Genomic DNA, 12,978 nt, shown 5'->3' on the forward strand with positions numbered 1-12,978 from the left:
AACCATTCATCCTCCCCTAGTACAGAGAACATACAAGCCAGCATAACCCAATGTACAGTAAGTTTCCTGGGAAGAGAGGTGGAGAAATGCAAAGGGTTTTAGACTGAGGACATGACTATACTGGCACCTTCCCAGCAGACACTGCTTGCACACTGTTGGCTATGAAGTGCTAACACAGCTTCCCTTTTCCATGTACAGTGAAGGGAGGACCCAAGAGAAACCCAAAGGTAACATTTAATCCACAAAGGGCACCTCCTTCATTGAAAAGCTGCTTTGGGGGAACTGGAGAGGCAGGATGTCGAGATGGGACCAGACTGTGAAGCAGATATGGCACTGAGCTGTCTTAGCCCGGTAACCACTCAGGATCGAAGTGGTAACACAGCTCTAGCACTATCATGTTACAGATCAAACACACCTGTAATAGGTTTTGCGGTCTAGACAGCCACAAATGCTGAAACACATCACAGTAATACTGAAGACTGTTACAAGTGCTGAGGGCTTAATAAATCAAAGTAGCTACTACTGATAGGTAGATAGGGAATGTTGGAGGAGTCTGGGATCAAGAGGCTAGAGGAAACAACCATTAAGTGAGAAAACCAATGACTGGTAAACCACGTGCAAATAAATGATTTCAAACACGCTACCACCCTAACAGTTTAATGTTGGATGTGGAACATGTGATTCTAAGGTCTATGAATGTTCCTCACAAAATCAAGCAAGAAGCCACCTCATTAAATGTTTCATTTGAACCCTAATCACACTGCCCAAGGAGCTGGATAAGCTCTGCACAAACACAGTTATAAACGTGATAGGGAAAGGGGATCCCCAGGGGCAGTTCAACGTTTAAAACTCCTAGGTGACTTGTCAAAGCACAACCTGGATCTCAAATGCGTTTGTCCACAGACTGAAGCTGGGATCTATCCACATCGGGGTGAGGAACAGAAGAGGCTGCCTCTGCTTCTCACCATGGCGATTCAGCCTAATGTTGGAGTAGAAGGAGGGGTACAGTATATTGCACAGCACTTCAGGGACACTATGTGATTGGCCATCAACGTTCCCCATCCTGAAGTGCAGTACGGCATACAAGTGACTGAGCAGAGCAACAGGAAGGAGCTCTGCAGAATGAGGTCACACGCTGAAGCCATGGCTTCTCAAAATACCAATCAATGCCTCCTTGCCAGTGGAGTGCCAGGAGAAATCCCATAGGCTGCACTGACACCTGCCATTCCCTCCCCACTGCCACACTAGGGAAAGCATAAAGTGAATGTTATTTGGCTCCAACAACTGGATAGACACACATTCCCATTCAAACCAGTCTCTCCTGGCTCTGAACACTGCCTAGCGAGTCATTTACCTGCTGGCACAGATGACTTCTCTGTCAGAGGAGCAGAAGCTGCTGCTGGAAGCACTGCGTTCACAGCCACAGCCTCTGGAGGAAATGCTCTGTTTTGCTTTTTACACTTAAATTTCTTCAGGTAGGTGATTTCCCGGAACTCCTGGGGGGCAGCATCATAAGAAGACTTTAAAACCTACTAATATGGTTACAAAGTTAAAAGACTAAACTCACTATTGGTCAGATCTTGGCATTTACTACTGAAAGATTCTTACGTGGATCTCAACATGGTTCACAATCAATTCATTACATAAGCCACACAACCTCCCATGCGAGGTAGGTAATTATCCCATTTTACTGATTGGGAAACTCAGGCACAGAAAGGTTAAGTGACTTGCTCAAGGTCAAAACAGCGATTTAGTGACAGTCAGGAATCCTAGCACTTCCCCATCCCCTTCCCTAACTATTACAGAACACTGCTTCCCATTACACAAAAACCTAATTCCCTAGACACATTTGCTCTCTCTCCTCAATGTAGTGTTTAAAACAAACGTGGAGGAAAAACCTTGATTTTTTCAGTTGATATTTCACCAACATTTCTGCTGCAGGATTTGTATTTTTTTTTTTTTAAAGCCCTGGTTAAAGCACTGATCATTAAAAGTCACGAACACAGTCTCTGAAAATGTGTTTCCCAATTCAGAGGGAAAGCAGAGGAAACTGTATAGCTGTTTGTTTTAAGACAGTAATTGCTTAGAGTGTTCTGGAATTCAGACATTAGCATCTGAAATTCTGAGAGCGCAGAATTAGAATTGCTTGCCTCAGTTAAAAAGGAAAAATTAAAACAGCAAAATCAGCCAGTCATTAGGAATTACACTAAAAATCACAGACACAAACCACAAGTCACTCTTGCAGCAGCAGAACAAATTGGAGAGGCCCAAAGTTCTGGAATGGAAGAAATAACCTCTCCATCCCACTGCTACTGTACAACAATCTCCCCTGTGCATTAGCAATGAGCAGCTCTTCCCATTCTCAGAGGCAGAGGTGCACAGAAGCTGCAGTATGTCCTGCCCTCTAATACCAAGCTGTGGGCATTAATATTTATTCTTCCCTTCCACGAGCAATAGAGTAATTTAAGAATTAAAAGGCTAAGTTTTAGATAGTCAAGTCTGCTGCATCTACCTTTGGGATTATCCATTCCTTCCTGTTGGGGGTCTGTGTTTTGGCAACACATTTAGTCCAGGCAGTGATGTCCCCTGAGCAGTAGTATGCATCACTCTTGAACACAAACTGCCCCTTGCACTCCTCACAGGGAAGCAGAGCTCCGAATGCCATCCCATCTGCTACTCGGTCCAAGATCTAAAGCAACAGAGAAGCAAACAAATCATGCCAGGATAACAGTGGAAGCACACACAGCACACTGTGTCAGAGAGTCCAGCAAACTCGCACACATCTGAATACCTTGGCCTGAAGACAAACAGTGTGACTTGTCGAATCTATAACTAGCTTATAAATAAAAGCACAGTCCTCAAAACTACTTGTGGCACAAAGCCGTGACCACCTGTCACTAAGTTTGCCTGCCCTCACACAGGCACCCACTTGTGCCTTTGGACGGTCATCTCCTCAGGACCAGGCTTCTGCTCTGTGTCCGAGCTAGCACGTTTATTGTAAAGTGCTAAGCATGCTTCCCCTAGAATAAGTTAAAAACGTTGCTGGAAGATGAGTGTTACATTTGGTTACACAGTATTTAGCTGTCAATGCATAGTCCATAATAATCCAATCTTCCTCCTTGGAAAATGATCCTTGACCATTTTAATCCTAGAGACCTACTGTAGCCATCCCACCCTGATCCCTCTGTTTTTCCCCCCTCCGCCCCAGCACCCTGGAGGCTTTAGCACTGTTTTAGGAAATGTAAATATTCCAAGTCAGAGATGGCTCACACCTTCCAACACAGATTGCAAAGGCCACTTCCTATCCCATTCAAAACACTGTGTGGCAACTACAGTAATTATTTATGTGAATAAGTAACATTAGGAAAGTCTTAAATGTAGTTTTAGCTTCTTTTAGTGTAATTAAACTGCTGAGAATAAAGAGTCACATGCCCAGCCTGCTCCCCCCAGACTACCAGCAGGGCATGGAGCAGTTTGCAAACCTCTGCCATGTGTTCAATCCAACAGATTTTTCTGTTCTTGAGATTTTACAATAGGCTTTTGCTTCAGACCTTTGGCTGTCATTAGCAACATGGCTCTGAATGAACCTCACAGATTCAGACAGACAGAGTCACATTCATAAAGGAAATAAAACCCCAACTCACAGCAGATTCCCCAGAAGGCACTTCCTGTTTGTTGGCTATCAGCAGCTCTTTCAGGTCGTTAGTGGAACAGACTTTCCTCAGCTCGTCTTTGATGCTCCAAATCAACTCTGTCTGCTCCTGTTGAGGAAAACCTGGCAGCTTGGATATTTGCAATCACTGTCCAAGAAGAGCAAGCCTGAAGTAGCAGGCTACTGTCAGGCTTTCCATACACCAGAAAGAGGCAACTAAAAGGATCACCCGCAAACTGCCCGATGGGGTTACAAGTTGTCAGGTTTCGGTGTGACTGATGAGATTGTGTGCTGTGCCTGTGTTTTTCCTGCTGTGAGGCTGCAAGTGAAAGTCAGCACCAGAGAGACAAGATGCATTTTCTCCCTCTGCTGTGCTTTTCTCTCCCCCGGGTGTGTGTTTGTCTCGTTTTGTTTCTAGGAAATGGGATCAGACTTTAACAACAACAACAACTGCTCCAGCCCATCTCAACTAACTGCTCTTTTCCTCAGGAGGACAGTTACCACCATCTTTAATACCATCTAAGAGATTGTCAAATTGGGGTTTAGGGGAGTCCTTTTAAAAATCCAGCTGGAGGGAAAGGGAACAATAAATGTTCAAATGAAAATCTTACTTAATACTTCACATTTCAAATGCTTTAACTGTTTTTCCTTCTTTTCTGTATCTTTAATAAAAAGTCAAAAAGAGGTTTATGATGTTTGCAGCAGTACTAAGCAGGCGGAGGTTTCTGCAAACCAAATCCTGAACCTTGTTTAATGTTGGACAGTGACGGGGTCATTTTAAACACCACTGACTCTTTAGGCCCAATGAATACAACAGGTCACATGAAAGAAGTGGAGCCCACAAATCCTGACTCGTACTGCCCGTTTTAAGCTACAAGACCACATACACACACTCCCCTATAAAAAGGGACTATAAAGGTCAGTCATCCAGGCAATAAGGGAAAAATCTAGAAACTCTTCTTTTGGGGCTTTCCATTGAGAGGGAGAAAAGGGATGGATAATGACAGAATGTTGGACACTAAAATATCACTTGAGACATTTCTAATAATGCACAGGTTTTTGTCGTCTGTGGGTTTAGGTGTGGTTTTCTCTGTGCCATGGTGATAATGGGTAATAGATATGTATGTTAAATAATTTCTAGTTTCAGTAGAAAAGACAAATGAGTTCATCATACTAAGAACAAAAACCATGATGAATTTAAGAGTTTAACCCAAAACCAACTCTGAGTCTCAGAATGCTGAATTGTAGCAGTTAAAACCTTCCTGGTCTGTAGACTATGAAACAGTGTCCTCTGCTAAGGATGTAATAAGTTATAATTGCAAAATAAAGCAGCAGAAAACTAAAAGGCCTTTTTGCTCTGTGTAAGCTATGTTATGGCCACACTATCAAGACTTAAATTTCAGGAAAAGCTACTGGCAATTTTTTTCTTTACATCTCTGAGGGGCCAAGGTCTGAATGGGCTTGCATAGTGAACTAGCATCTCACCACTTTACAGATGAAGCATACTAACAGGGCAGCATGAGGGATGCTTGCATTGCTGCGGTTCACACTCTACTTGTGTGAATAAATAAGACTCTAGATCCTGTAGCTGTGAATAAATAGGACTCTACATGCCATGTCAACCCAGCACCCTTCAACAGCACTACATCCCCTTTTGGAAAGAAAGTTTTAGAAGTTTAGGATAGCTCAAACAACAAACCTTCAACAGCTTCTCCTGCTTGGATTCTCTGTCTTTTTCTTTTTTCTGTTTCTTTTTTGAGGTTACATTTCCATCCACCTCATCTCCTTTTCTCTTTCTAATGGAGAAACACACACAAAGGGAAGTCATTCGTAAGTGTTTGGCAGCGACTACCAGAGCTCAGTCTGATTACAGTGGATTGAAACTGAACACTTTGTACAGACTAACTTTTTGATTTGTGCAACACTAGTTCATTTTAAAAATTTCCTTCTTGCTAGATCTTAAATGCAATATAAATGCATCATCTGCTCAAAAATTCTAGACTCCACAATGGAAAATCATGACCAGACTATGCCTGCTTAAAACAGTTTTCCACTGGAGACCTGTACAGACTGGCAAAAGTATATATAAAAAATTAAATTGCATCACCCAAGAGCCTCCAGAGATAGTTAATACAGCCACAGATTAATATCTGAAACATCTTCACTTAAAAAATAAAAAGTCAGTAGGAATCAATACATTTTCTCAGATCAATGTAATAACTGGCATAGATACAACTCCTTAGAATAGGGACATTAATGGATAATTTATCACCAATACCTGGCTTTTCATTTTAGACTCTGTATGAATTTAAAGTGTCAAGGGTGGCAAACACAATGACCTTGGCAGGCCAGTTTTCTTTCAAAGGCCTCGATTAAAACCCATGTAGTATCTGACAGGAAAAAAGTTTATATTGGCCCCCTGGTTTTAAGTTGACACTATTCTCACAGTGTTATGACACAATTCCGCACAAACAGTGTAACTGAAGTTGGCTGGAGTTGCACTGGCTATTGGGAATTCTAGTATACAATGTTAGCTCAGAAAGCCAATAAAGGACTTGGGGAGGACTTCAAAAAGGACAAGTGGCCCCACAGAAGACAATTTACAAATTTCCAGATCTGGACATGTCATTTTCTTGGCCATGATGGACTTGACGTATGTTCCAACATTCAGAGTGTTTTCGCTCTTTTGGGGAGAAAGGGGGGAATTTCACACAGCTCAAGGGAGAGGGACCCACAATAACCCAGAGCTCAAGATAGGATGCATATACCAGTACTTTTGACCTTTGGTTTAATTCTTCCAGGTCCCCTATTATTCAAGGCCATGTTTGTTGTATTTTTAAGAACAAAGTGACTGTACCTGTGTTTCTACCACCTTAGATTGTGAAAATAACATTCCCTATGAAACTACTTATTACCATTTTACATGGTTTACTCTTTTTGCACTTCTGTCAGCTTTGACAATGGAAATAAACTAGCCCAATCTTGAAGTGTTTGGGGTATAAATAATGCAGGGAAATGTTTTTATTAAAGGATCCATTTTCATGAAAATTCAAAGATTCATAGAAATATTTCCATTGCATTTAGACTTTATAAAACCTGTCAAGGATCTAGAGTTTAGACAAACTTTGGTTTCACTTACTGTGACTCAGCAGCAGCCCTTTAAAAAGCATCTGTTACTAATTAGGAATCACACTTGTGGGGGAAATAGCTAATCCCCAGAGCCCTCAACACCAAGTCTACCAAATTAGCATGTGAAAGCATTCACTTCCTCTCAATCTCTCTCCAACTGAGTCGCATGTTCAGATAAGTGAGGACATTAGTTTGACTAGGGTTTGTTGGCCTCAGAAGATGGCTACACAGTAAAATGCCTGCACACCAACCATCACCTCCAGCTGGGAGGCCCAGAATGAGGCAGAAGAGGTGCACCACATTCTGGAGATCACTTGTTTTACAAAAGAAGCCACATGCTCCTTCCAACATCCCTGCGACTCACTCACTTGGATAGCTGAATATCAAGAAAAGCACAAGCTAAGAGAGAGCCTGGCCTTCAACTGCCACCAGAGTGAACAAGTCCATCCAGTCCCTTCACCAAGTGAGTCAAGCCAGGAACCTCTCTGGTGACCTCCTACATGGCAGCAGGTTTTATATACTAGCTGCAACGATTAAAGTCTTTTGGAAGTTCTGCAAAATTGTCACCTGCACCAAACCTAGCTGTGCAAAAAGTTATCAGCTCAGGCCCAGTTCAGCAAAGCACTTTGTGCTTCAGCTCATTACATTCTTTGACTAGGGAAGAAGTACGTGTTGAACTTTCAGGGACATGCTCAAGTGCTTTGTTGAATCAACATGCTAATATCTAAAATGTTTCCTTTTTGGCAAGGGGAAAGTTGAGCAACACTCTTTGGTTGTAATCAGACTTTCTCCCGCAATCAGTCTCAGCACATGAATAGCCAGAAGCCTAATACACCACTGAAAGACGCTGCATTCAAGGCACACATTCCATCAGCTAATGAAGTCTTTGGATGGTTCTCCTCAGAGTCATATGCAGCACTGGATTACTCTCTCCTGGTAGAGGAATTAATGTGTGTCATAAGTTAACATCTGGACAGCAGATAGCAAGAGGCTTGCTTAAAAAGACTGGCGCCTATGACCAACTGACATAAGCCACCACCAGAAACATTCCACTTTCTCCTCACCTTCCTACTGGATATAAGGGGTTTATTTAAACGTTTGAAAAGCTGATGGAGGAAGAGGGCTGAGAAGGACTGGCATACTGTATCCTGGCTCTGCTGATCACCACATCAGCCATCCAAGCTCAGACCTTCCTTGCGGAGAGAACATATGAAAAATACTAACAGCAGTGGAGATTCTGGGGCAAAATCAGCAGCCAGTCTGAAAAGGGAGAAATGCAAAGACCATCACCTCAATCTGCCCTCTTCAAAGCATCAACTGATTGTTCTTGTTCCCTGTGTGAGTGGTTAATATAACACTGCAGTTAAACCAACCCTGTCCAGTGGCATCTGGAGGGCAGCCTCTCTTTCCCCAGTAAAAGCTGCCTCAAACAAACAGCAATTTCTACTCTACAAAGATAAATGGACAAGAGAATTCTAGGGCTATGGGCATTTACTCTTTCTATATTTAGAACATACGCTAGCTGATGTTTAAATGAGATGTGGCCCACAGACTTTTGGCAGGTTGCCAATGTAGCCCTCAGCACTAAGCATCAGTGCTCCCTACAAGGTGAACCTTTTAGCACACAGCCACAACCTTTTTCTTGTGCTGTTGCTATGTGGTATTGTCAGGCAAAGTGTCCAGAAAATCCATCTACCTACTTTACACCCCAAGACTAGAAATGAAAAGCCAGAGCACATTCAGAAAATCGGGTGTCGTGCTTAGATTGCACTGGGCTGGGACTCAGGAAATAAATAGTTTTATTCCCCCCCCCCACACCCTCACCATTGTTCCTAACAACTTCTTGTCAACTGCTGGAAATGGGCCATTTTGATTACCACTGCAAAAAGTTTCTCTCCTCTGCTGGTAATAGCTCACCTTAACTGATCCCTCTAGTTAGAACAGGGGTAGGCAACCTATGGCACGGGTGCCGAAGGCGGCACACAAGCTGATTTTCAGTGGCACTCACACTGCCCGGGTCCTGGCCACCGGTCCAGGGGGCTCTGCTTTTTAATTTAATTTTAAATGAAGCTTCTTAAACATCTTAAAAACCTTATTTACTTTACATACAACAATAGTTTAATTATATATCATAGACTTATAGAAAGAGACCTTCTAAAAATGTTAAAATCTATTACTGGCACGCGAAACCTTAAATTAGAGTGAATAAATGAAGACTCGGCACACCACTTCTGAAAGGTTGCCGACCCCGCGTTAGAGCGTGTATGGTAACACCCATTGTTTCATGGGGGGGAGAGGGGGCAGTGTGTGTGTGTGTCTTCGTCGAAAGCTCATGCTCAAATAACTTTGTTAGTCTCTAAGGTGCCACAAGTTCTCCTGTTCTTTTTGCTGTAACTCAGATATTCTGAGAATTCACTGCATCTAGGAAAGCGTTGGTTAGGAAGGTGAGCAGACTGGTGTGGAAGGGACTTAAATAATGTATAGCACAGACCAGTGTTTCTCAAACTTGTACTGGTGCCCTCTTTCACATAGCAAGCCTCTGAGTGCAACCCCCCTTAAGGGAGGTTTGGGGTGGAGGCTGACAGCTCACCACCCCCCATGTAATAACTTTGCGATCCCCAGTTTGAGAACCCCTGTCATACACCATATTCCTAGTGCTGCCAAGCCATCCCTATGAACTACCTGTAGCAGTGGTGGGCAACCTACAGGTTATATGAAGCCCACAGGCTGCCCACCACTGACTTGTAAGATAAGGTTATTTCCCCTCCTCCATTCCTCACAAAGGCTGCGGTTAGGAATGGCAGGTGCTCTGCCTTTAGATATCAGTTTTCAAAAGGTCTCTTGTATATGTATTGTACTGGAATGCTGAATACTGAGTAATAATGCTTCAATCTTACCACTGAAGAGTAAGTAAAAAAAAGGTGTGTCTAATCATGCCAGCTTACCCAAGGTAAGTTAAAATTTAATTAGATTCAATTTTTGTCACACAAATCAGTGATCGAGGGGAAAGAAAAAAAAAAAAAAGACTGACAATCAATTCCTACTCTGCCTCTGTTGGCAACAGTGATGACTACAAGCCCAGTAAAAGAGGAGGGGGTTCTGCAGTTGAATTTGTGACCCCCCTCAGGTAAAACCTATCCACAACAGAAACAGTGAAACCAAAACTTGAGGGCAGTCAGTGTAGACAGAGCCCAAGACACAAGTATGACAGATCTCAATGAAAGCTGGAAGGAAGCGGAGATCTTGAGATCTCAAATTCTGACGACCAAATCTAGAAGAAGAGTAGGCATGTGGAATGAATGTCCCCTTGCATGGAAAAGCTGGCACAGGTTACACAAGAAATAAGAATGAAAAAAAACCACCTGAACATACTTGGTGTCAGTGAGACGAGATGGGCAGGGAGTAGCAAGATTGTGTCTGATGGTGCTACAATCTTATACTCAGGGGGAGCAACACATGAAAGAGGTGTAGGAATTGTGTTGGATAAAATCACAGCAAAGACTCTGCTGGCGTGGAAGCCAGTGAATGACAGAACAACAACAGCGAGGCTGCAAACAAGACACGTCCAGTGTACAAGAATCCAAGAACATGCACCAACAAAATGCAACAGGTGACAGTGAACAGGATGCTGCACCTGCTTGTAGAATGTAAGTCTTGATGTCATAGCTAGGCACTTCCAAGTTGACGACAGGCAACTCTGATGCATAAATTGGCAACGACGTTACTGTCTGGGAAGAAGTCAAGGCCATAGTAGCAGAAGGCATCTGAACTAATAATGGCAAACAAGCTCTTGACTCTCTCTGGCGCAAACACCCTAAAACAGGAGGCAGTCATATCCAGCACAAGACAATTCATAAGCTTACATGAAGATCACTAGACAATGCGACTGTCAACCAGATAGACCGTGTGTATATCTAAGAAACGGACACCTTCTTTGAGGGATGTCAGAAGAGCAGATGTTGGCTCAGACCATAATCTTTTAGTAGCCACGTTTCAGCTTAAAAACTCAAAAAGATCAGGAAAATGGATAAAGAGAGTGTTACAGCAATAGAGACGTTCAAAGACAATAACGCAGATCAGACTCCAGACTGAATTTAGCAACCATTCCAGTGTTTTACAGGACCAGGCTGATGAAAGTCTGGAAGACAGATGGTCGAAGTGGAAGAAGATGGTAGTTGAGACAGCAAAGGAAGTAGTGGACTACTGGAGAGGATGGAAGAAAGATGCATGGTTTACACCCAGAACATGGGCAGCAACTGAGAAGCAGAAAGCTCTAAGGCAAAAAAGGAATAGTGCAAGACACAGGCAGAACTCTTAGAGGCAGATGCAAGAAACAAAGAAAAGGACAAAAAAGATGAGATGCAGGCAAGACAGAGATGCCTGGGTTCAGGAGAAGGCTGCAGAAGCAGAAGATGCAGCACAGAGAGGAGATTTCAAGCAGCTCTGTAGAATAACGGAAGACCTTTCGAAGAACCCAACCATCGCAGAGATTCTGATGGACAGATGTTGAAAACACATGAAGAACAAGCCAGATGACAGAAGGAACATTTTCATTCCATATTAAATTCTCCAAGGCCAACGATCATACACAGGGTCAAGAGAAATGCCAATGCGAAGTTAAAAATGGAAAAGGGACCAAACACACCTGATGAAATTAAAGCAACCATGCAAGGCCTCAAATAGTGGCAAGATCCTGGGGTTGACAGAATTCAAGCAGAGGAATTACAGGTGGGAGGTGAAATTCTGACTCAGCAGCTAACAAAACTCTAATGAAATATGAGTGAAAGAACAAGTGCCGCAAGACTGGAAAGATGGTATCAGCATGGCATTGCCAAAAAAGGTGATCTTACTCAGTGCATTAACTGGCAAAGTTATTGCCTGGGATTGATAACAGTGCAAAGTATTGGCTACTGTTATGCTGAAAAGAATGAAGAAAGTAGCGGATAAAGTATTACCAGGAGAACAGACTGGATTCCATCCAGGTAGATCATGCTGTGAACAGATATTCACTCGTCAACAGATCAGTGAAAAAATTACTGCTTGGCAAAAATCCATCTTAACTTTATCGACTTCAAGAAAGCTTTTGATAATACCCACAGAGAGACCCTGTGGAATATTGCTAGAAGCTATGGGATACCAGGCAAACTGATCAACATAATAAGGAGTTTATATGACAGAAGTAGATGCACAGTAAGATCAGATACAGACCAGGGGAGTGGTTCGATATTGTGACTGGAGTTAGGCACGGGTACGCATTATCACCAATCCTGTTTGCATTAGCCATAGGTTGGGTGATGAAGCAGGTAACAAAAGACATTGCAGGAGGTGTAAAATGAGTTAGCAGAGATGAGTTACACGACCATCACTTTCCCAGTCACAGTGCTTTAACAAACAGGACGTGGAACAGAATGATTGCCTTATACCAGAGGTAGAATAGGAAGCAGCAACAATTGAATTGAAAGTAAATGCAGAGAAAACCAGATTATGAATGTAGAAAAGTGGACAGCAGATGCAAAGGCCTATGTGGATGTAAAAGAAGTCCAATGGGTAGAAGAGTTCCACCACCTGGAAGTCTGAATATATTTGAAGGTCAGTGCGATAAAGATATTCATACAAGATTAGGAAAAGTAAACACCACTTTTGAAAGGTGAAACAACATCTGGTCAAACAGAGGTCTCCATACCAAACTAAAGGTCCGATTATACCATGTGACTGTACTGAGCATGCTACTGTATGGTGCAGAGGCTTGGCCAATGACAGCGGCTATTAAGAAGAGATTGGAGGCTGCCCGTCAGAGAGAGCTGAGGAAGATACTACACATTTAATGGAAAGACAAAACAACAAATGCGAGAGCACGGGAGCTGACAGAGCAGGGCACATTAGAAAATATCAAAGAAAGCTCAGGTGGTTGGGACACACACACCCTATGGAAGATGGGAGACATGCTAAGCAAGTACTTAAGTGGATGCCTAAGGGAGGAAGGCCAAGGAAGAACAGGCATATGACAGTGACAGAAGATACTGAATGCGCTGGCATCACCTGAAAAGTACCACAGCTAGTGAGTGACTGTAATCAACGGAGAAACTGTACAGCCCAATGAGTCAGTGGCACAGGAGGAACAAAAGTTTAAGGAATCACTTCTCAATCAACAGCAAAGAATCCTGTGGCACCTTATAGACTAACAGAAGTTTTGCAGC

The 12,978-nt window shown here is 42.9% G+C and overlaps 1 protein-coding gene across 1 annotated transcript in view; it reads right to left on the reverse strand.

Annotated features, from left to right (window-relative positions):
* PARP1 (poly(ADP-ribose) polymerase 1) overlaps positions 1-12,978 on the reverse strand; it is a 54,760-nt gene that overhangs the window by 24,523 nt on the left and 17,259 nt on the right. The window contains exons 5-8 of the mRNA XM_039532049.1: positions 5,352-5,448; positions 3,645-3,761; positions 2,513-2,689; positions 1,355-1,496 (exon numbers count right to left, since the gene is read on the reverse strand). Coding sequence (XP_039387983.1) covers positions 1,355-1,496; positions 2,513-2,689; positions 3,645-3,761; positions 5,352-5,448 — 533 coding nt within the window. The remainder of the gene's footprint in view (positions 1-1,354; positions 1,497-2,512; positions 2,690-3,644; positions 3,762-5,351; positions 5,449-12,978) is intronic.

Source organism: Mauremys reevesii, linkage group 3, assembly GCF_016161935.1.
Source record: "Mauremys reevesii isolate NIE-2019 linkage group 3, ASM1616193v1, whole genome shotgun sequence".
Taxonomy (NCBI): Eukaryota; Metazoa; Chordata; order Testudines; family Geoemydidae; genus Mauremys; species Mauremys reevesii.